At 49.5% G+C, this 22912-nt stretch overlaps 2 protein-coding genes across 2 annotated transcripts; both read right to left on the reverse strand.

Annotated features, from left to right (window-relative positions):
* Window positions 1-46: 46 nt before the first annotated feature.
* Window positions 47-3317, reverse strand: LOC119318276 (probable serine incorporator). The gene is made up of 6 exons (XM_037592802.1): window positions 2989-3317; window positions 2655-2894; window positions 1503-1614; window positions 1222-1396; window positions 705-945; window positions 47-610 (listed from the first exon to the last, which is right to left on the reverse strand). The coding sequence occupies exons 1-6, from the start codon at window positions 3170-3172 to the stop codon at window positions 321-323; spliced, it is 1242 nt and encodes a 413-aa protein (XP_037448699.1). The 5' UTR covers window positions 3173-3317; the 3' UTR covers window positions 47-320.
* A 3825-nt stretch (window positions 3318-7142) lies between these two features.
* Window positions 7143-10848, reverse strand: LOC119318275 (zinc finger CCCH domain-containing protein 18-like). The gene is made up of 4 exons (XM_037592801.1): window positions 10597-10848; window positions 9555-9872; window positions 8665-8725; window positions 7143-8397 (listed from the first exon to the last, which is right to left on the reverse strand). Exons 1-4 carry the CDS (start codon window positions 10732-10734, stop codon window positions 7373-7375), a joined length of 1542 nt encoding a protein of 513 aa, XP_037448698.1. The 5' UTR covers window positions 10735-10848; the 3' UTR covers window positions 7143-7372.
* Window positions 10849-22912: the final 12064 nt, after the last annotated feature.

The following is a 22912-nucleotide window of genomic DNA, read 5'->3' on the forward strand; positions in this document are numbered from 1 at the left end:
ATACAGCGCATGCATTTCATTCATTCGCACTTAGGCAACACACCAATGAAACAGAGATAGATCAACTTCAATATATATACAACCAAAGACCGTATCTTCACTGTTGAAATACTGGCAACAATGCCTTAGGTCACACATTATGCAGACCAGACTCAACAACGTCACACAAACACCGGCTCCTTGCCATGGGTTTGCTTACACAATATTACAGACCAGAATACAGATAGTCAGCTTAGCCATCACAGCCAAAACACGTTCGATACGATACAATACGTAGGTGGCTCCAATCAGATGATGCACTAGCAGGTAACCAGGTCGATCTAGAACTCCCTGTCTGGGAACAGGAGGGGAGCAACAAGGGACCAGATGAACAGACCTGCTGTTGCCCACTGGGTCGCGATCCTGACCCAGACAGACGGCCACCCGACATCGACAAGCTTTCCGCTCTCGCCAACCGAGGTCGACCAGCCAGTCAGGAGCATCGCTGAGTACATGCTTGCCAGGGAGAAGATGAGGTGGAAGAACGAGTAGGAGTATGTCACCGGCTTTGGCACGTCCTTAGTCTCCTCCTCGTCCGCTTTGCTGAAGGGGAGCAGTGGCTTGTCGGCACCTGAAAGAAACACCGGTGAATTTAGCAAGTTGCAACACGCACGCACACACACTACATAATTAATTAATTCAGTGGCCAGAGAACAAAATCCAACCGGCGCGTGGTGAGTCTGGTGCTGAGAGCACGGTTGCAGAAGAGCCAGCACGAACAGCAGAGTAGACCACAGAAAGGATGGTGGTACATAATCCCAACGTAAGGCTACCAGTTGACATAGCTTTGGAGTGATTGTGAAGCCCGTTGCACTCATAATCCCTTGGCTCACTGGAGAGTCCGCTGTAGCACAAGTATGTGCAGTAAAGGCCTATAACTGATGCAGGCAGCAAGCTTCCATTGACCTGCCCAAACCATAAACCCCAAATTAATCCTTCTTATAAACCAAAAAAACTATCATAGCACAGTACAATAGACCAATAGCATCGATTGCTTGTATCCTAACTAGTAGCTAAAAGTCCTAAAAGAAATCTAAGGAGCAGATCTACATAGCAATTACCGTAATGCACAAAGACAATCATGTGATTTTCATGGCATAACAGTGAGCAAAAACATTATGGATCAACCAAACATGACAGTAACAAAAGCTAAGTTGTAGGAGAATGTGAAAATAAGAATACCTTTGGGTGCAGCGCAACAATAGCGAACACAAAAACAAGAATCAGTGTGGAGACAATGAAGAACATATTGAGTCCGCAGTCCTGCCCCGATGGAGTGAACCAGTGAAAGAGTAGACCCGAGAAAGCGAATGAGCCAATATAACAAACAACCGATACAACCAACAGAGCCATGTACCTACATTGATGAAGAGTAAGTAAAAATATATTTTGAACAGAACTAAGATGCATTCCTTAAACCAATGGAAACACGGCTAACTGAAGGACGAAGACAAGGTACCCACCAGAACTGTTCATCTTTAGCAACCCAGTTCTCATTCCATCCGTGCACGAAGTCCAACAGAAGAACAACCTGAACGAGAAGGAACAGTCCAGATCCAAACTTGGAAATCGATTCTGCAGAAATATATAACTACAGTAAGCACCACCTTCAGTAAAATAAACTTTTATAATGATGACAGTGCAGTTTCCAGTAAAGCAAATAGCATAATACACTAGTCCAAAACGTATTGACAGTTTCAATTGGGAGTATTAGCCGATGGTTTATGAGTTCTATATTGCCTAAAGAAAAGAGTACAGAAGCGAACAGCTAGGTTAAACCACAAGACAGCAAAAGGGTATCAGTTTTTTCAAAAATTATTAAATAACGCCTCCGGTACAATCCCAAACCATGACTCAGGTTTTATTAAACAAGCAAATAAGCAAAGATAGACAGCAACAGTTGATGTCTCTGATAGCAGGAGCAAATTTTAATCCAAATCTAATCAGCTCACATTTTGTTAAGGAAAGGGAGACAGAAAATATTAGTAGGAACAGCCTTGCAACGCAGACTCCATACAACGATAACCATGATTGACAGCGCCAACATTTCTTTACACCTTTCTAATGCAATAGAATGTCTAGCCAACAGCTCAATCACATTTTGACTAATTTCCATATCCCTGTATTCACAATTGTTTAGCCTTTCCTTATGCTATCATTATAAGGATCCTAGTATATATCTCGATAACATAGAATCGACATACCCACATTTGTTTTGCATATTAGTTATTCTACAGTACCATCTATTCTTTTGATTCAGTGATCCCCATCTGATATTATTGTTTGGTCCAAGAAGTGCCTACATGAACCCTTTCCGTTCATTTTCTAGTGCATGGTAGAATCAAAGTGCAAAACAAAAGAGTCACCCCCTGATGAAACCTTTCCGGGAATTTTGAGGGAAGGGGCAACCAATATCTCCTATGATTTTATTATTTTTAAGTGTAATGCCTTGCTATTCATTTAGGCGATTAGTAGTTTCACTCAACCAAATGTTATCCATCCTAGTATGCAGTATCTGAACGATTATGTTCACCATGTGCGGCAGATATCAGGCGGACTAGTATATTACAACCAGCTGCGTGCGTGAGCGGAAGGAAAAAGGGTCTCTCACTCACCGTAGAAGCTGACGACGCCGTTGGGGACGAAGAACATGAGGAAGACGATGACGACCCAGCAGAAGATCTTGGCCATCCAGCCGCCGTGGTGGACCTTGTCGCGCGGGTCCTTCTGGTCCTTGATGCCGGCCATGATGGCGGCGAGGATGGTGAAGAAGAGGAAGTTGCCGAGGCTGACCCTGAGCACGGCGTCCGTCTCGAACCACTCGCGGCCCGGCGTCTTGTGGAAGTGGTTGATCCCTGCAACGGAGAACGAGCGTCGCCGGTCAGATCGCGCGGAAACGAATTCGGGGGTTAGGTTAGGGTAGGGTAAGGGCGAGGGGGCGGGGCGTACATGGGATGGACTGGAGGAGCGGCGCGGCGACCTCGCGGAGCACCCAGGAGGCGAGGAGGGAGAGCGCGAAGAGGCCGCAGTAGGCGATCCGCGCGGAGCGGCGGCCGATGCTGCCGACGGCGGTGCGGCACGCCTCGCACGCGCAGGCGGCGCAGCAGGACGCCAGGCACGACGCGGCCCACATGGCGGCGGCTCTCCTCTTCTCCGGCGGCGATCAGTCGGGGGCCGAACCGAATCGAATCGATCGGAAGGGTTCGATTTGGGGAATTTGTGGGGAACGCGTGTTGGGGAGGGGACGGCAGGGAGGAGGAGGAGAAGTGGATTCGGTTGCGGTCGCGGATTTGTTATTCTTCGGGTGGCCGCCGGGCCGTGGGGTTGGGTTGGGCTGGGTTGGGTTGGACCGGATAAGGAGACCGGGTCCGATTAATCTTTTCTGGTTGTAGGTTGCAGGTTGCCATTCAATAGATCAATGAAACACGCTCCTGATGTTATTCCTCTCCGCTGCATTTGGCTATGTTTTTCCCCAAGCCAGCCAAAGGCTAAATGAACATCGTATTGTACGTCGTCGTGTCACACGCATGTTAGACCCACAGGGCAGGCTATACGCTGTCGGGGTTAGTTGGTTGGTTGAGTCTACCTTGTTGAATCGTCCTTTTGCTGTCGTGACCCGTGGACGGATAGCTCTCTTGTCCGTCTTGCATACGTTGGTTCCCGTCAGGTGGGTGTGGACGTGCTTTGCCTAGCTGGCCTGCTATTGTTGTTGCCCCCCAAAAGATGGCGTGTTTAGAGCGTCCACCGTGATTTTGGACTTTGTGGCCTGGTTGGTTTTCTCATTCGGCGTGCGTGTGTGTCGGACGTGCTGTATGATCGAACGCTTTGATCGGTGGATTTGGCATGGCCTCCTACGGTATGCTCACTGATCTCACTCCTATGAGAAGGTTATCCCATATGAGAAAGTTTTATTTGCTCTAGAAGGCAGAGCAACAATGGTGGATTTAGCGTGGTGCTACCATTGAGATGCAACACACACATTTAATTGCATCACACAGTATGACATGGCAATGAACAATTAGTGGTCCATTTATTTATCGTACTTGAAGTTTAAAATATGGTACAAAGAAATTTTCCGGCAATGCCTCATAGGCTCCTTTGAGAAGAAAAAGGAGAAAAATTTCTCATGAGCTAACTAATATTCAAGCTAATAATGGTTCTTGAATTGGCACCAAAGCAGAATTTTGAATATAACTACAGGACAAAATTACTCCTATGAAAGATGAAAATTCGAATACATCAACCAAGAGCATGAGCTTTCACTCCCTACTTGCTAGTGTAGAGCGAGAAAAATAGATAAAGCTACAAGCATATGAATTTAAGAAGTTTTATTCTAGAAAGTAGGAGCTCTAGCATTTCGTTCATTTAACATACATAGATATTTTGTAAGAGTAGCTCGTTAGGCCAAAAAGGGGTTGGCAACCGAGTTGTTAGCAAGAATGCAATCCAGCTATAAACAAGGAAAAATGTGTTCCATTTCCTATAGAGTTTGTCTTCTTCTAATTACTCTCTTTTATGTTTTCAAATTAAAATACACAATGAATAATAAAATACATAAATGGTCATGCATTCTGTGGTCCCTCCTCTTTTTATCCGGGCTTGGGACCGGCTATGCATAGCATAGGCAGAGTTACCCACCCACCCTCCAAACACATTAGCACATGAGTAAGACAACCATTGGTTTTGATGGACAGCAAAATTTGCTGTCCACCACTACCAAGAATTGCCTTGCCCTTTGAGTAGCCTTAAGCAAGAAAGGATCTCCTTAATTTTAAGGTCGAGCCAAGTAACTATAGCAAGGCTCATGTTGCCCCTTGCATAGGCTTACTTTTTGCACCAAATAAGCAAGACAAATCTTGGTTTTGATGGATAGCAAAATTTGTTGTCCATCACTAGCAAGAATTGCCTTGCCGTTTAAGTAGCCTCAAGGGTTCCTTGATTTTGAGGGAGCCAAATGACTCTAGCATTGTTCCTTGCATACAATTATTTATGCATCGGACGAGCAAGGAAATCCTTGGTTTTGATGAAGAGCAAAATTTGCTTTCCACCACTAGCAAGAATTGCCTTGCCCTTGAGTAACCTTAAGAGAGTAGGGATTTCCTTGATTTTGATGAAAAACCAAATGGCTCTTCTACACTAGCAAGGATCACCTTAACATTTGCTTAGCTTTACATTTGTATAACTGAGCAAAGATTGTCTTGAATCTTTAGGAGCAAAATATGCTCTTCTACCTTTGCGCCAAGTGAGCAAGGCAATCATTGTTTTTGATGGAGAGAAAAATTTGCTCTTTGTCACTGGCAATGATTGCCTTGCCCCTTGAGTATCTTAAGTGAGCAAGGGTTTCTTTCATTATAATAAAAGGGAGCAAAATTGCCTCGCTTTTGTGGAGGATTAATCCTCAACGGGCGAGGATCATGCCACCCCATACTTAGCAAAACGAGAAAGAGTTCCCTTGCTTTTGTGGGGAGCCAATCCTCCACGAGCAAGGGTTTCCATTTGTTTGCGCAATGAGCACAAGACTGTTTACGCATTCATGGAGAATCAACCCTTCACGAGCAAGATTTTCATCCCACTTGCCTGGTATGCACCAGACTTTGGGAGGAAATGCACGATTGTAATGCAACATTGCTTGAAGCATGGAGCAAACCATTGCATTTTGCAACATGTACGCCAATATCTATTATCACGAAAATATGATCATGAGAAGAATTAACAACATATTCCGTAAATGAAGAAAAGTTCAATGAGGTTCATGCAATATGAACTATTGTATGTAAACCCAACCACATTATCACGACTCAGCCTAATCGTGACACTTACTTGTGGTAGGAAAATGATGCAATAGTGGAGATAATAAACATGGAGAATGTTTTTTGTGGTCAAAGTTTTTATTTATTATCACCAACATCAAAGAAAATTGCTATTTCAGAAAGCATGTGTAGAATTATTTGGAAACAATGTTTCAATGGAAATGAAATTCCATAAATGGTTAGCTGTTGGTACAAACTTATGGATTCGAGGATGTACAATAAGTAAAAATATGACTCTCTGAGCTAATGGAATTGACATCATATTTTGTAAATAAATAAAGGCTCAATGAGTTTCAAGTAATGATTATAAATTATGTAAACCCAGCCTCATTATCATGAATCAGCTTAATCCCGACACTTGTTTGTAGTGGGAAAATGACCCAATAGTGGAGATAATAGATAAGTACTAGCATAATTTGTGTTATCAAACTTGTATTTATTGTCATCGACAGTAAACAAAGTTACTATTTCAGAAAGCATGTCTAGAAATACTTCGAAACGAGATTCCAATGAGAATGAAAAGATATTCATAAATGGGTTGCGCAGGTATACATTAAACTTATGGGCACAATAAGAAAAAAAATATTGACTTGCTAAGCTCACATATTCCCATCTCGCTGAGTTCATCAGTTACTTACCACGGCGAAATGTCTGCAAAGAGGGACAGGACCGAAGCTCGAGCGCGTGCGGAGCGCAACGCCGGCATCCGGACCCAGCATCCCAACACCCCCCCTGCGGCCAATCCAGGAGGAGTGAGGGCGAGGTGGGAGGAGACATGAAAGCCAGAGCCCGGAGGAGAGCATGCAGTAGGGGACGATGAAGCAGGGGGGCTGGACGGCGAGGGCCAGCCCGCCGATCAGGAGCACCGCCGTCGGCCGGTTGATGCGGCGGACCAGAGGTGGGTGTGTGAGATGCTTCTTCCTCCCTCTCAAGTCTCAAGTGCTAACCAACTATTGTATCTTCAACAAGAAGTGCTAACCAACAGAGTTATTATTAGCTCAATTAATTTGGTGACAATCAAGTAGCTCATGCTTTGGATGCGTTCTGTCGTTTGCTATGCCGGCGTGTTAATATATTCACGAGAGGAGGCAAAAAATCAAGCCACTAGAAGCTCATATATTGGTGAAAGTTTCGCTTTCATTGATTTCTGGATGTTTCTTTTTTTGAGCTGCATTTCTGGATGTTTCGAGTGAATTGATATTTTGCACCTCTAAGCGAAGCAGACAAGCATCACCTTGGAAGCTACTGTACTCATCAACTGTTAGTCAACATAATATTACATGGACCAGTAAAAACTCCATGAGCAGCAGAATATACCAAGCAAAGCATCCAACCATCAGATATGCATATGACCAGACCTGACCAATTGTGCCATAGATGTTTCTTAGTTCAGATAACTATAACAGGAATGGTTCTACTTCTAGGGCCATACGAAAACCCCTCTAACTAGATATCACATCCAGCCAACTACAACAGAGCTCCAATTAAACGCCCACCGGCTGTGCACACACAGACGTCGCGTATCAGAATTTCAACCACTTCTTCTCCTTCTCCTTCCTGGAGACGGCGTTGGTGGCCGAGGCGTGCGTCGCCTCGGCGTCGGCGAGCGCCTTCCGCGTCTGCTCCAGCTTCCTCGACGCCGCGTCGTGCACTGCCTTGTCCTTGCGGTTGCGCTGCACCATCTCCTCCAGCCGCCCGACCTGGCTCCTCAGCTCCTTCACCTCGTCGTCGTACGCGAGCAGAGACCTTCTGTTGTCTTCCTTCTTGGGATGCCCGTTGGCCTGACCCGATGGCGACTCTTTCCTGGCTTTGGAGGCCGAGGAGCCTTCCGACGCGTCCTGGCTCACCAGCTGGCTGTTCATGAAGCTGAAGACGGACCTCTCCGCCTCCTCGGCCTTGGCGGCCCTGGCCAGCTCCGCAAACTTCCGGTCGCGCTTCCTTTGCCCGCCCCGGCTGCGCTTCTTGTCTTTCGTGCGGTGTATGCTTCTGCCGTCCTCGCCCGTGGTTGTAGTGACTGCGTAGTCGAGTGATTGCTTGGGTGGTAGTACTTTGACTGGGATTGGATCGAGCATGCCTTGGCCAGACACGCCTAGCCCCATGCCCTCTCGATACCCCATCTTTGCCATCATTTTGGAGGCAACGCCTCTGGTGTGCTGTTCCCATTTCGCAAAGATCACGGTCTCCGACTGAACACCAGTTAAATTTGTGGTTTCCAAACGGCCAAGACCCTGATGGATGGATTCATCCTCTTGATCGCCATCTTCACTTAACTCGGATTCATCCTCGCTTGAGCCTCTTTCATCATCTTCGCCGCTCACATCAACATATTCTGGGATAGAAAGGGAATCGCCCGGAAGCGTTGCAGTGCTCCCATCATCTTGAAAGACCACCTGACCACGCTTCAACTCATCATCCCACGACTCGAGTTCAGCTCTCCTCCAAAGGCCAGAGTGGTGCCCAGAAGCTGCCAGTATGCTGGATCCTGCCAAGGACTGTCGCCACGCAGTTGGAGTGAACTGTTTCAAGGATGAAGTAGGAATCACAACACCTGCAGATAATTATGAATTAGAAGTCATGCATACCACTTAGCATGAAAGTACAGAATCATACACAAATCTTTAAAGTAACGCATAGGAAAACAGGGACAAGCAAATATTGCATACTTACACAGTATTAACCAAAAAAGCAATATGAATCCATTGAAGGAGCAATTCATTTTAAAGGGTTCAATGTGAAAACAAATGGACAAGACACAGGAAAAAAGCACAGTCCAAAGGGTTCAGTCCTTCAAACGGTGAAAAAAGCATTTACATACCATGGGACAAGCGGCAGTTATTAGCAAACCGACACCGTTGCTGCAGAAAGAACTTGCACATCTGCACTATGGGCAGACTTATATTAGAAGTCTGGTAAGAATAATGATCTTTGTTCTGGGTATTACTACAGTTATATTATAAGCAGCAGAAAGTTATGGCTGAAGGAAAGGTAGCTTGTAGCAACCCACCTGTGTAACCTGCTCTAAGAGGGGTTTTCTGCTTTTGTTGTGTATTTCTGGGTGTCCGTGGGAGTGGGATGGAAACAAACAGAGGGTGCAATACGCTCAGGTTTTATCAAGAGAATTTTATTTTCGAACAGATGGGTTATAATGAGTATATGCGCATTTCACATGATTCTAGTAACGAAGAGTATAATGTAACGTCTCTTTGCCTGGTAACAATTCATCAATAGCTACTGAGGAGATGGGATTTGGAAATCAAACCAAATGAACAGCTTTGTAACCCAGCGAGGGTTTACATTGATTATGCATGTCCACATTAGACAATCGTATTCACAACAGACGGACTTCTGTTGAGTTTAAAATTCAGATAAAAGGTGGAGACATCCACAATGTATATTTTGTGACAATCAGAACTATTTCAGTTGTGCAATAGTCAAAGGCTATTCAACAAAACAACCATACTGGTCCTAGCATTAGTGGAAGTGACACACAAGCATATTTGAAGAAGGGAAAGCGGCAAAAAGGAATACATACTACAAAGTGACCAAGTAATTTCCTACTGGCTGGTGAGCCACTGCCACATAGTTACCAATACCAACCATATCAGCATGTAAGGGGTTAACTCTGGTGGTTACCAGGTAACAAGGCTGGTTCAATTCAAAAGACAATCTTTGTGTAAAAAGGATAGGTCAAGTTGCATGACTCACCGACATTTTTTCTGATGTGGGTGTCAGAAATGAGACCCGTGCATTGCCTGAACCTTCAAGCCCTAGAATGCATCCATTATACCAACGCCCATCATTGTGCCTGAATCTACACTTTGATCCTACTGAAAATTCCTGTGGCTCCAATGGTTCTGGCTCAACATCATTTGGATCTAATGGCTCAATAGCAGCTTCAGTTGATAGCGATGCTGACTCCTGATTTGGAAAGATCTCATCGATTTGCTTCACCAGCCTAGAACGCTTCAAATGCAGAAGCCCTTCCTCTGCATCCTTAATCGCAGACAGAAGTTCCCCATGCACCTTCAGAACAAAACATAATTTAACTCAGATATAATACAAGTGTAAATGCAGATTTATGAAACATTGTGACATGAAATATCTCCCCAAAAGGGGTCGAGAACTTTCTCCAAGGGATAAGGAATGAGCAAGAAAAAAGGGGAGCTACTAACTACTTCCACAGTACATGCCTTACTTTCTTGCAGCAGCCAATGCAAATACCGCATGCTCTCAATACCGCATGCCAGTATAAATAGATCTTGTAATATACAATGCTTAATCTCTTCTAGTTTCTCAGCTTAGCTGCTGTCAATGGGAAAACAACACATGAATGAGCTAATTCAACCCCTGCAGCAATATCCATGGACAAAGTGCACTGGAACAATGCCACGCCTTAAAAAAGGAGCACCGTTCTTGTAATCAAACCAAGACACCAATTGCTCTCAGCTCCCAAAATAGAACATCCCTAACTGAGCAACTGTTGCAACTATCAGCTAATAATCCAGCATATACTGCAGAACGCCATAATCCCATCACAAGCAGGCAATCCATAGTGGCAATCATTCAGGTTCTACTTGTACTCGAACAACCACTAGCTCCCTACTCCCTGCGTCGACGAATCAGGGATGCCCCCCAGAAGTCTAAATCCCTAGGACCCCTAAGAATCCCCATCCCTTGGGAACTAGTTAATCAGCAATCTGGGCCCTGCTGCACGTTCAGGGACAGGCCCACACAGATGCGTACGCACCTCGAGGAGGTCCGCGTTGGTGGCGTCGGCGGCGAGGGCCTCGTCGACGGCGGCGAGGGAGGACCGCTGCTCCTCCAGGTGCTGCTCCAGCTGCAGCTCGATCTCCGCCGCCTCGTCCTCCTCCCCCTCCCCCGACATGGCTCACCGGTCCAGACAGCGGTCGGTCGGGAGAAGAGATGGGGCCGACGATTTCGATGGGTGAAGAAGTGCCGGTACGGCTGCACCACTGCGCCGGGAGGACGACGGGTGTGGTGGGCCGGGTCGCTGCGGAGGAAAAGTCCACGGGCTGCCAGGCTGGCTTCAATGGGCTTGGCGGGCCCGGACACTAGGGCCCATCATCGCTTCGGTCGGTTCGCGCCGAGAGAGAGAGAGAGCGCGCGCGCAACAGGAACCCGACCTGAAAGCATCTTCAACAGGCGCGCTAAACAGGCGCCGCGCCGTAAATATACCCACTTTAGCGCGCGCAACCCGGCGGATGGCTCCAGCGGGCGCGCAATAACCGCGCGTGCGGTATAAGCAGTTGGGCGCGCGGCAGGAACCGGTACCTCGCGCGGTGTATTTGCGGCGCCCGCTTTCGCGCGCGGCACACTCGACGCTCGCGCTGCGCGCTCTTCTTCTCCCCCTCCAAAGCCCCGCGCGCGCCGGCGCCGGCGACCCGCACCCATGGACGCACGCGGCGGCACCCCGCTTACCCCGTCCTATAGCCGCGACCCCCCCGCCGCCGCCGCCGGCACAAACCCTAGCCCGGGTGGCGTTGGCCTCGCCTCCGCCGGAGCTCCTCCGACCAGCGGCCTCGCGCGGCCTCTTCATGCCGCCGCGGATGACCTTGGCGGCGGGTGGCGTCGCGCCGGCGCCGGCCCGAGCCGCCGCCCCCTCCTCCTCAAAGCTCCCCAATGCGGCGCGGCCAAAGAAGGGCAAGACATCGGCGAAGAAAAACAAGGCGGCGGACGGCTCCGGCACCTCCAAGGTGAGGAGGAAGAAGCTTGCGGGGCGTGCGACGGGCGCGGCGGCTGCCGAAGCGCCGGCAAGCTCACTCGTTGAGCCGGCGGCCGGTGCACAACATGTTCGACGAAATGCCTCCAAGGTAAAAAAAATCTAACTTTTCACTTTTTTGTTATTTTTTTAATGCATTCGTCACATGTAGATAGCTTATTTGCATTGTTCAAAAAAATTTGTAGTCTCAATGATGATGCATACATGTCAACGATGGGTGTTGGCTCCAACAATTCGCATTGGTCTCAAACCAATGACATGCATTTTGAAGACCATGAGTTCGAGGTGGACGAGGAGGGTGAGGGCATTGTCGACGCACCAAAAGGAAGAGCGGGTAATTACATCAACATCGATGACATCTTACTATGCAATAGTTGGTTGCAAGTGTCGAGGGATCCATCCGTTGGAGGTGATCAAAGTAGAGATGCTTATTGGAACCGGATGAAGAAACACTTTGATGCTCGCAACGTGAGTGGAATTGACCGCTCCAACTGATCACTTAGGTCCCGATGGTCGACAATCAACTCGGATTGTCAAAGGTGGGCGGCCTGTCAAAAGGCGGTTGACAAGTTGAACCCAAGTGGCACAAATGAGGACGATAGAGTAAGTGCCATTTCATCTTACATGTTGGTGCTAACTTGCTTTGTTTTGCTTGTTGTTGGTGCTAACTTGCTTTGTTTTGCTTGTTGTTGGTGCTAACTTGCTTTGTTTTCATGTAGTACAACATTGCGCAAAACTTGTTCAAAGAAGAGGAGAGGAAAACCAAGAAGGGGAAGATCAAGAAAGGAAGGGTATTTACTTTGTCTCATTGCTATGAAGTGTTGAAGGATGATGAGAAATGGAAGAAGCGTGAAGATTTGGATGATTTGCATTTGAGCGACAAACGGAAGCGAACAATTAAGTTGGATGATAATGATGATGAGGATGATGCATCAAGTGATGACGGCAAGAGAAGCCCCACACCCAACTCGGTTTCATACTCGAAGCCAAAGTGACTGGATGGGTGCAAGAAAGACAAAACCAAAAAGAAGAAGAGGAAAGGAGATGATGAGCTCAAAAATGCTATGGAAGCTATTGTGAAGGCAAGAAAAGAAGCCAATGAGGTGAGGAAAATGGCAAGGACCCAAGATGCCGCGGCCGAGGAGAGGAGGGTGGCGGCCGAGGAGAGGAAGGTGACTTTGCAGGAGAGGAAGGTGAGCAATAAGGAGCGAACTAGATTGTTGGAATGGGAGAAGAACTTGTTCTTCTTGGACACAACTAACCTCAATGAGGCGCAAAAGGAGTATGTCAATCTTGCCCAACAAGAAGTCTTGATCCAAAAAAGAGCCATGGTTCATGCAATGGGTGGCGGTGGCCTCGGCGCCATGGGTGGCGGTGGCCTCAGCGCCATGGGTGGCATGGGTGGCTTCGGAGGTATCGTGGACGGTTTAGGTGCAATGGGAGGCATGGCTGGCTTTGGAGCACCCCCCGACGCTATGGCCACCATGGGAGGCATGGGTTTTGCTTCTCTCATGGAAGGCATGGGTGCACCTCTGGCCACCATGGGCGGAATGTCTTTCGATGTGCCTCCTCGCACACATTCCCATGAAGATGCCGTTGAAGATCTTGCCAACATCGTCGGAGCTTCACGTGATGCGGTGCGCGATGAGGAGAGGGAGGAAGATTCATCTTCGGAGGCGAAAGAATCGTCTTCCGAAGATGAGGACGAGGATGAAGACGAGGACGAGGAATGATGTGTCTTTCATTTGTGTATCGAACTTGATTTGCATTTTGAACTTGGTTGGATGAACTTGTGGGCATGATTTTAAACTCGTGGGCATGAACTTCATCACCTTGTTTGTGTGAAATTTTTATTGTGTTGAAAATGTTTATCATTTTGTGTTGAAAATGCCATATGCAATGCACCGGCGAGTCGCACGCGCTGCATTTTGGCGCGCTGCTGGAGCGGCGCGCACGCTGCATTTTAGCGCGGCTGCTGAAGCCAGCGTTGCGCGCGGCGCCAAACCAGACGATACGCGCGCGACATATCTGTTTTTTGCGCGCGGCGCGACCGGCGCCTGTTGGAGATGCTCTGAGTACGACTCCGTATTGAACCCGAACTCATCGTCGCCGCGCGCAGCACAACGCCGCCGCATCGGCCGGTCACCGGAAAACCAAGATAAGCTGTCACAGCTCCTCGTGACGCGCGCGAGAGGAATATCTCAGTCGTCATGGCGATGTCGCCACTGTCGTGCCTCGTCTTCGAGTACGGCGACGAGCGGGGCACGAAGCTGTACGCTGCCGCCGACGGCGTGTTCCGGCCGTGCGAGATCGGCCCGCTGCTAACCAAGCGGAACTGGGTCACGGCGCAGGGCTGGGTGCTGGCCTGGGACCCGGACACCTCCGCCACCTTCCTATGGGACCCGCAGGATCCGGAGCACGGCCGGGTTGCCCTGCCGTCGTTCGCGCAAGCTCTGCCGGTGGACTCCAACTGCACGCTGTCAGGCGATCCCACAGCTCCCGGCGGCTGCACGGTGGTCCTGGCCGAGCCATATGAGAGCACCGTCCTCTGGTACTGCCACACCGGTTCAGCGACGCCGGAGTGGGTAAGGCATGAGTACGATCTCGAAGGCAAGTTGGTGAAGATCGGGGAACACCGGACGTCGTGGAACAAGAGGCACGTCTTCGGTCTAGTGCCATCCGGTGACAAGTTCTACTATCCGATCCATCAGAATAAGTGCGGCGTGCTTGAGTTCTCGCTGGAGCCAAGGCTAAGCACCATAAAAACCAAAGGAGTAAAGCTCACCTTCCATCCGATCGGTGATGGGTGCGTGAACGCATACTTGTCCCTCCTCGACCTGGACGACAAGCTTCACATGGTGTGGATCTTCTTTGCGGGCTTTGATATGCGCACCATCAATGACGTCGCCATCTACAAGGTGGGGTTTTGGCAGATCGAGATGTGTCCGGGTGAACAACATTGGCGGTCGGGCGATACTTGCAAGCTCGGGCGGCTTTCATGCAACGTGGTGTCCTGCCAACAAGTTCAGGTTGCGTCCTAACACCGTGTATTGGATGAGCCCATACGACAACTGCTTGCACATGTACGACATTGGAGCAAAAAAGGAGGTGGTGCATGAGTGTGAAGGTGCTACGGAGCTATTGCGCACGCCGTTTTGGTTGGTTCCCGTGCATCGTTCGTGACTAGATCAGATCACTTTGCCAACTTATTGTGACAAAAGTATTAAAGTATTAGCTGTTGATGAAGTAAGAAAGATGTTTTTGCAATTGTATTGCGACATTTTCAATATGTAATTACATAGTTTGATGATTTCACTATCTTATTTTTGAATGTATTGGTCTAAAGTGTCAAAATTTTCATAACTAAGAAGTTAGCCTTCACTGCTTAGTTTATTAGTACACATTCAAATGTGCCACCTCATCATGATTGTCAGGCCAATTAGCCTTACCAATTAATTGCATGTATGCATGCATCCTCCATGCTAGTTTCATTCTCTCCCACTAGTGCATGCTATTTTTTCCAACTCCCTTTCAACTACTCATCCATAATAGTTTCATTCTCTCGCACTAGTCGAGACTATTTTTTTCCAACTCCCCTTCAACTTGTAACTAAATGCACATATGTTGTGAACAAAGATACCCCATCTATTAGTAATCTAATAGTGATGTATATACAATCAATTTTCATTGAATATACTGCAACAAATTTCTGCAGTAACGCGCGGAGTATTATCTAGTATGTTACATTGTTTATTCATCCTTTTATATGAATAACATAATGTTCTGCATTCAAGATGCTATAAGTACTTGCAACTGGCAATAAACGAAATCCCTGTGAGAGAGAAGACATTGCCGTCTTCTCTTATCATGTCTGTCGGTGTCAAAACCGACGGATCTCGGGTAGGGGGTCCCGAACTGTGCGTCTAGACTGGATGGTAACAGGAGGCAAGGGACACGAAGTTTTACCCAGGTTCGGGCCCTCTCGATGGAGGTAAAATCCTACGTCCTGCTTGATTAATATTGATGATATGGGTAGTACAAGAGTAGATCTACCACGAGATCGAGGAGGCTAAACCCTAGAAGCTAGCCTATGGTATGATTGTTGATGTGTGTATGTTGTCCTACGGACTAAAACCCTCCGGTTTATATAGGCACCGGATAGGGTTAGGGTTACATAGAGTCGGTTACAATGGTAGGAGATCTGCATATCCGTATCGCCAAGCTTATCTTCCACTCCAAGGAAAGTCCCTCCCGGACACGGGACGAAGTCTTCAATCTTGTATCTTCATAGTCCAGGAGTCCGGCTGAAGATATAGTCCGGCCATCCGGACACCCCCTAATCCAGGACTCCCTCAGTAGCCCCTGAACCAGGCTTCAATGATGACGAGTCCGGCATGCAGATTGTTTTCGGCATTGCAAGGCGGGTTCCTCCTCCAAGTACTCCATATAAGTTTTTGAACACAAAGATAGTTTCCGGCTCTGCAAAATAAGTTTCCACATATTGCCATAGAGAGAATAATATTTACACAAATCTAATCTGCTGACGTATTCCGTAGGGTGACATCACACCATGGCCAAGCTTTTATTCGAACCGTTTTACTGTCCCATCTCAGCGCGTTATGCGAGGCAGTTTCCTTGGCACGTCTTGTTAAAGCAGAGATCGTGTCCCCTTATTCCGGGATTCTCATCAATACGGGTGTGGGTAACCCAACCGCGCCATTGATTACGGTGCTTGGGAGATAAGCGAGTTTTACCAGGCTGGTGGGGACATGTAGTTGCGTCCACCCATATAAGGGGATAAGGATCCACCTTTTCACCTACGCCTTCTTCCTCCCTTGCTTATCCATTCTCGCGCACTCGAGCTCCAGCGCCCAAGTCCGCACTCCCCACCTCAACCTTCTCCAGCCATGCCCAGAGCGGGAGGCAAGTGGATGGCCTCCTCCGTTACGGAGGGGCACATCAAAAACTAAGGAAGGCCGGATACCTGTCTAACGACATTGCGCACCGGCTTCCCGAAGAGGGGCAGCTCATCCCCACCCCTAGGCCCCATGAGAGGGTGGTGTTCCTCCCCCATTTCCTCCGCGGACTGGGTTTCCCTCTCCATCCATTTGTCCGGGGGCTCATGTTCTACTATGGCCTGGATTTCCACGATCTGGCCCCGAATTTCGTCCTCAACATCTCAGCGTTCATCATCGTGTGCGAGACTTTCCTCCGCATCCGCCCCCATTTCGGCCTATGGCTCAAGACTTTCAACGTCAAGCCGAAGGTGGTGCGCGGCAACCAGGCGGAGTGCGGAGGCGCATGGTGGGCAAGATGGCCAACGTCCTATGGCTCGAGGGATCCTTTGTGGTGACCCTGAAGGGGTGGCAATCGGAGTGGTTTTACATCACCGAGCCGCGCGACCCTAAGTGGGTCGCAGCCCCCGAGTTCCGCTCCGAACCCCCAACGCGGCTCATGTCCTGGAAAGAGACGGGCCTGTCGTGGGGTAAAAAAGGAGAGCTGACCGGACTCCAAACATGCGTCAAAACCCTGGTGGACAAGAAGCTCAAACTTGTCAACGTAGTCCAGGTTATGCTCATCCGCTTGATCCTCCCGTGCCAACAACGGGCTTTCAACCTGTGGGAGTTCGACCCGGCGCGGCACCAAACTCTAAGCAGGCTCTCCGACATGACATACGAAGATGCCTGGAAGGTGCTTTTCAAGGGCGTCGTGGCTCCCGCATCCGCTACTGAGGATCGCGGATTCAGTGCGCAGCATCATGCTCTTGCGGTAAGCTGTTTTTTCCTTTTATAGGGTATCAGTTTTTCATAGTTTGACTCCATGCGGGATCTAAGCTCCCTTTCCTTTGACAGGATTGGCAGGTGACGTCCGGACAGATCAACTGTCCGGCTCCTTTGCCCGAAGGCCCAGTGGACGCTCGCTTGGCGAGGCTGCTGGTTCCGGCACCCTATGTGGTGCCGGAGAAGAAGGTCAAGAAGAAGGCCACGGGGACTAGAAAGAGTGCCCGACGCCCGGAGGTGTCGGATTCATCATCCGACGAATCCAAGACACACTCCTCCCGCGAAGACGAGGAGGAGGAGGAAGAGACCCCTCCCCCTCCAGCGGGGGAAGGGAAGAAAAGGAAGGCCGCCCCAACTGGGGAGGCCGAAGGGTCCAAGAAGGGGAAAACCCTTCCTTCGGACTATTCCACCGACGCCGACGACGGTGGAGAGGAGTTGGCGCCCAGGGCCAAGCCCCTGGCAAAACCGTAAGTATCCGGATACCAGAGTAATTCATAGTATTCATTTATTGCACAACTTTCCCTTATGTCGAATGGGTTTATGCAGCCCACCCAAAGACCGGCTCGACTCGTCGGATGTGAACTCGCTTCCGACGGCTTCCTTCCCCCGCCCTACGGACGACATCAAAGTGTTGTCCCAACAGGTTTCGAGCCGGGAGGAGGTGGTCCTGGAGGCGCCGCAAGGCGACCTCCCAAACTCCAGGAGTAAAGGGGATGAAACCCCACAGGGCTCCAAGTCCGGCCCTAAGCCGGACACCGCTCTGGAACCTTCAAAGGTTCCAGAGTCCGGCGGGCGACCTCCTTCCAAGAGGAGCAAGCCCGCCGTGCCGGTGACCTCCGTCCAACCGAAGGCGCCGGACAATATGTTGGAGGCGCTCCAAGGCGCCTCCATCGACGAGGGGCACCGCACTATTATGAGTGCGGTGATCCAGAAGGTTCAGTCCGCCAAGAGCGGACTGACTGAAGCTTGTACTAGCCTTTTAACAGGCTTTGAGGTAAGTAAAGAATGTGTAAATAATATTACCGCATATACAGTAGCCCCTGATGCTCTGTTTGGCATTTGGGAAGAAAAGCCGAATATAGGATCAAATAAAATTCACAAGAGTCTAACAGAAAGGAGTCAATATGCGTATGCAGGCTTCTCTGCTTGCGTCCGCCGCACTGACTGTGGAAGTGGACACGCTAAAGCAGAACCTCGAGCGGTCCGAGCAAGAGCTCGGGCGTGCCAAGAAGCAGCTCGAGGACAATGAAGATAAGAAATACCTTGTTATATATATATATATATATATATATATATATATATATATATATATATATATATATATATATATATATATATATATAAGGTGCAATTGCAAAAAATGACAGGACTGTCATGGCTACTGTAGGGGCCACGTCTGAGGTGGCGACCCTTAAGCAAGCGCTGGACGAGGCCGAGAAGAGGGCGGCCACGGAGCGCACCGAGCGGGAGAAGTGTGAGGGCCGAGGTTGGCAAGGTGCGGCAAGAGCTCCAGGCTCTCATGGAAAAACATGAGAGTTTGGAGCTTGATTCAAAGACGCGAGCGTCCGAGCTCGCGGTGGCTATTGAAAATGCCAAGTCTGCCAAGGTCGAATCCCAGAAGACCCTCCAGGAGTTGCATGAGGTGAAGAAAATAGCGGCGGGTAAGGCATTCTTTATGCAAAGCAAACACATAAACGTGAGTTACTTGTTACTTACCCGAATCCGGAGCTCTCTAGGAGCGTTCGCAGATCTTCCTCGGAGTGTATCAGATGCCGCCGCATTCTATCGAGCCGAGGAGGGCAGCTCGACGGAGAAGGTGTTCTGGTCTCAATACGCTGAGGCCGGACACCCCGTGCCCCTGAGCGACCAGCTGAAGTAACTGGTCGAGCTCCACAAGGCGGCCGAACAGGCCGAAGGGCCTCATAGTTCGCCTGTGGCCTGGAGAGGCTTAGCCTGGGAGCTATTTCGGGCTGGTGCGGCGGCTGGTGGAGGCCTGTCCAAGGCTCGAAGTCATCAAGCGCTCCGTCTGCATTGAAGGTGCCCGTAGGGCCCTTGCCCGTGCTAAGGTGCACTGGGGCAAGCTGGATGCTGAGAAGCTTGTGAAGGATGGGCCACCGGCGGGGAAAGAGCATCGCAAGCCTGAACATTATTATAAGGATGTTCTGAAGGGTGCCTGCCTTGTGGCGGATGAATGTTCCAGAGATGTAATTTTTGAGTAAAACTCGCTCGTTTTGTCCTGTGCGCTGAAACTTGTTCATATGCGCTAAGCAATGCTGTTTGAATTTAAAATATTACCTTCTGTGCGGCTGTTTATCAATTCTGAGAGATGGCGAGTCGTCGGCTTCTGCCCCCATGCCGCTAGTGCTGGGGTGTTCGGGGATACACCTGAGCGCTCTTTTCCCCATGTTTGGGTCCTTCGAGGGAGGCGCTCAGCCCAACGAACAAGGCAATCGGACTATAATGCGTGAACACTCCCACTTAGCCATATAATTCTATAATTTTAAATTTCGGCGAAGCCCCTGGTATTCGGAAGACCGAGTTCGGGGCGCTATCCACGCCTTGGCCGGACAGAGCCGGCTCCTCGCCCTAAGCGGCATAAGTCTTTAGGGACTCGAAAAAACCTCTCGAACAGCGACCAGCTCTCGCTACATCATGACGGTCAGTTTTAGCTTTCTCCACTGAGGTGCTCGACCCAGCTCAATCGGGGCACAATCGCAGTGGTTCTCCTAGTGCTACCTTAGCCGATATAGCGGAACGTAAGGCACCAAAACATAGGAGCCGGGCAAACCCAACTATTGACCCAAGACATGATTCGGAGCCGATGCATATAATGCTATAAGTTCGGGGTGCCGCACTTGTTAAAGTGTTCAGACTTCTCACACCATATTGAGGGGTATTAAAGCCCCTGGCGTATTTTGGCCGTACCAACGTGTACGGGTGCAACATGTTGTTAAGGAACATATATAAAGAAAAAGGTAATGCAAAAATAGACGAAAGCTATGCATTGTTTATTAAAAAGGTGTGCGATCAAGGCAGAACGATACAAGTAATGCGATAAGTGGAAGGTTGGACTAGTTAACATGTCCGTTTCAGGGGCAAGCTGCGGAATAGTATGCGGAACGGGTATACTGCTCATGATAGAGACCACCTGGGAGTTCCATAATGCGGTCTGGCTTGTCTGCTTCCCTGGTTCTTGCGTCGTTTGTGCGGCAATTGAACTGCCGAACAGGCCTTCAGAAGGATGAAGTCCTGAAAATAAGAGAAAATTAAAAAATCGGCAGCCCCTGGTATGGTTTAAGCCGTGTTTTGGGCGTGCCGTGATGGTGCCCCTCCCCCTATGCCCATGGTATCTCTAGAGCGTAGTGATGTACGCGAAGTACTGGCGTCGCCTTTTTGCAAGGGTTGGGGTTGAGGCCGCATTGCTACGCCTGCTCGGATCGTGCCAGGCAGTCTTGTTGTAGGTTACTCCGGGCACGCTTGACAGTGTCCGGTCGTTTAGTGGCCGGACTGGAGAGCTTCCTGGAGAGGCTGCTTTGTACTTCCGCTGCAAGGGCCGCCGTGTGCTCCTCCGTTCGGAGGGAGCGTTCGGTGTTTCCATTGACCGTAATTACTCCTCGAGGGCCTGGCATCTTGAGCTTAAGATATGCGTAATGCGGTACCGCATTGAACTTAGCGAATGCGGTTCGCCCGAGCAGTGCGTGATAACCACTGCGAAATGGGACTATGTCGAAGATTAACTCCTCGCTTCGGAAATTATCCAGAGATCCGAAGACCACTTCAAGTGTGACTGAGCCTGTACAGTTGGCCTCTACACCTGGTATTATGCCTTTAAAGGTCGTTTTGGTGGGCTTAATCCTCGAGGGATCTATGCCCATTTTCCACACTATATCCTGATAAAGCAGGTTCAGGCTGCTGCCACCGTCTATAAGGACTCTAGTGAGATGAAATCCGTCAATAATTGGGTCTAGGACCAATGCGGCGAATCCACCGTGACGGATGCTAGTGGGATGGTCCCTTCGATTCAAGGTGATCGGGAAGGAGGACCATGGGTTGAACGTTGGGGCGACTGGCTCTACCGCGTATACGTCCCTTAACGCGCGCTTTCGCTCCCTTTTGGGGATGTGGGTTGCGTATATCATGTTCACCGTCCGCACTTGTGGGGGAAAACCCTTCTGTCCACTATTGTTCGGCGGCCGGGGCTCCTCGTCGTCATCGCTATGCATCCCCTTGTCTTCGTTTTCGGCGTGTAACTTGCCTGCCTGCTTGAACACCCAATAATCCCTGTTGGTGTGATTGGCCGGCTTTTCGGGGGTGCCATGTATCTGGCACAAGCGGTCGAGTATTCGGTCCAAACTGGACGGGCCCCTAGGATTCCTTTTGAATGGCTTTTTCCGCTGATCGGATTTAGAGCCTCTGAATCCGGCATTAACTGCCATATCCTCAGTATTGTTGCCATTAATGCGGCGCTTCTGCTTGTTGCGACGCGACCTGCCACTATTGTCCCTGATGTCCGAATTACCAGGGTTCTTGGTCATATTGTTGGTACGAGCAAGCCAGCTGTCTTCTCCCGCGCAAAAGCGGGTCATGAGTGTCGTGAGTGCTGCCATAGATTTCAGCTTTTCCTGACCAAGGTGCCGGGCCAGCCACTCGTCACGGATGTTGTGCTTGAAGGCTGCGAGGGCCTCAGCGTCCGGACAGTCGACTATTTGATTTTTCTTTGTTAGGAACCGTGTCCAGAATTGCCTGGCCGATTCCTCTGGCTGCTGAATTACGTGGCTTAGGTCATCGGCGTCTGGGGGTCGCACATAAGTGCCCTGGAAATTGTCGAGGAATGCGGCTTCCAGGTCCTCCCAACAATTGATTGATCCTGTTGGCAAGCTGTTAAGCCAATGCCGAGCTGGTCCTTTAAGCTTGAGTGGGAGGTATTTGATGGCGTGGAAATCATCGCCGCGGGCCATGTGGATATGAAGGGGATAATCTTCGATCCATACCGCAGGGTCTGTTGTGCCATCATATGATTCGATGTTTACGGGTTTGAAACCCTCGGGGATTTGATGATCCATTATTTCGTCTGTAAAGCAGAGTGGGTGTGCGGCGCCTCTATACTGGGCTATATCATGACGTAGCTCCAATGAGCCTTGTCTACTGTGTTCGGCCCTGCCGAATTTGTGGCCGGCGTGACGGTTGCCGTCTCGAGCCGTGGGACGCCCACGCGATCCGTAGATTGATCTTGTTTGCCTTGCCTTGTCCTCCAACATGTCTCGTAAGTCCAGCGCATATTCCCGTGCCTTGGTACGGGGTGCGGCTTGAGTGGAGGGCCGAGAGGCCTCTCTGTCGCGGCCACGAGGTGGTCGGTCGGCCGCATCAAGTGCTTCCTCCTCTAATCGGGGTAGCAACGTGCGCTTTGGGTAGCTCTTGTAAGGGCGTTCGAGTTTATGCTCTTCGGCCGCAAGGACTTCAGTCCATCTGTCGACTAGCAAATCTTGATCAGCTCTAAGTTGTTGCTGTTTTTTCTCGAGGCTTCTTGCCGTGGCCATAAGCCT

This window comes from Triticum dicoccoides, chromosome 6A (assembly GCF_002162155.2).
Source record: "Triticum dicoccoides isolate Atlit2015 ecotype Zavitan chromosome 6A, WEW_v2.0, whole genome shotgun sequence".
Taxonomy (NCBI): Eukaryota; Viridiplantae; Streptophyta; class Magnoliopsida; order Poales; family Poaceae; genus Triticum; species Triticum dicoccoides.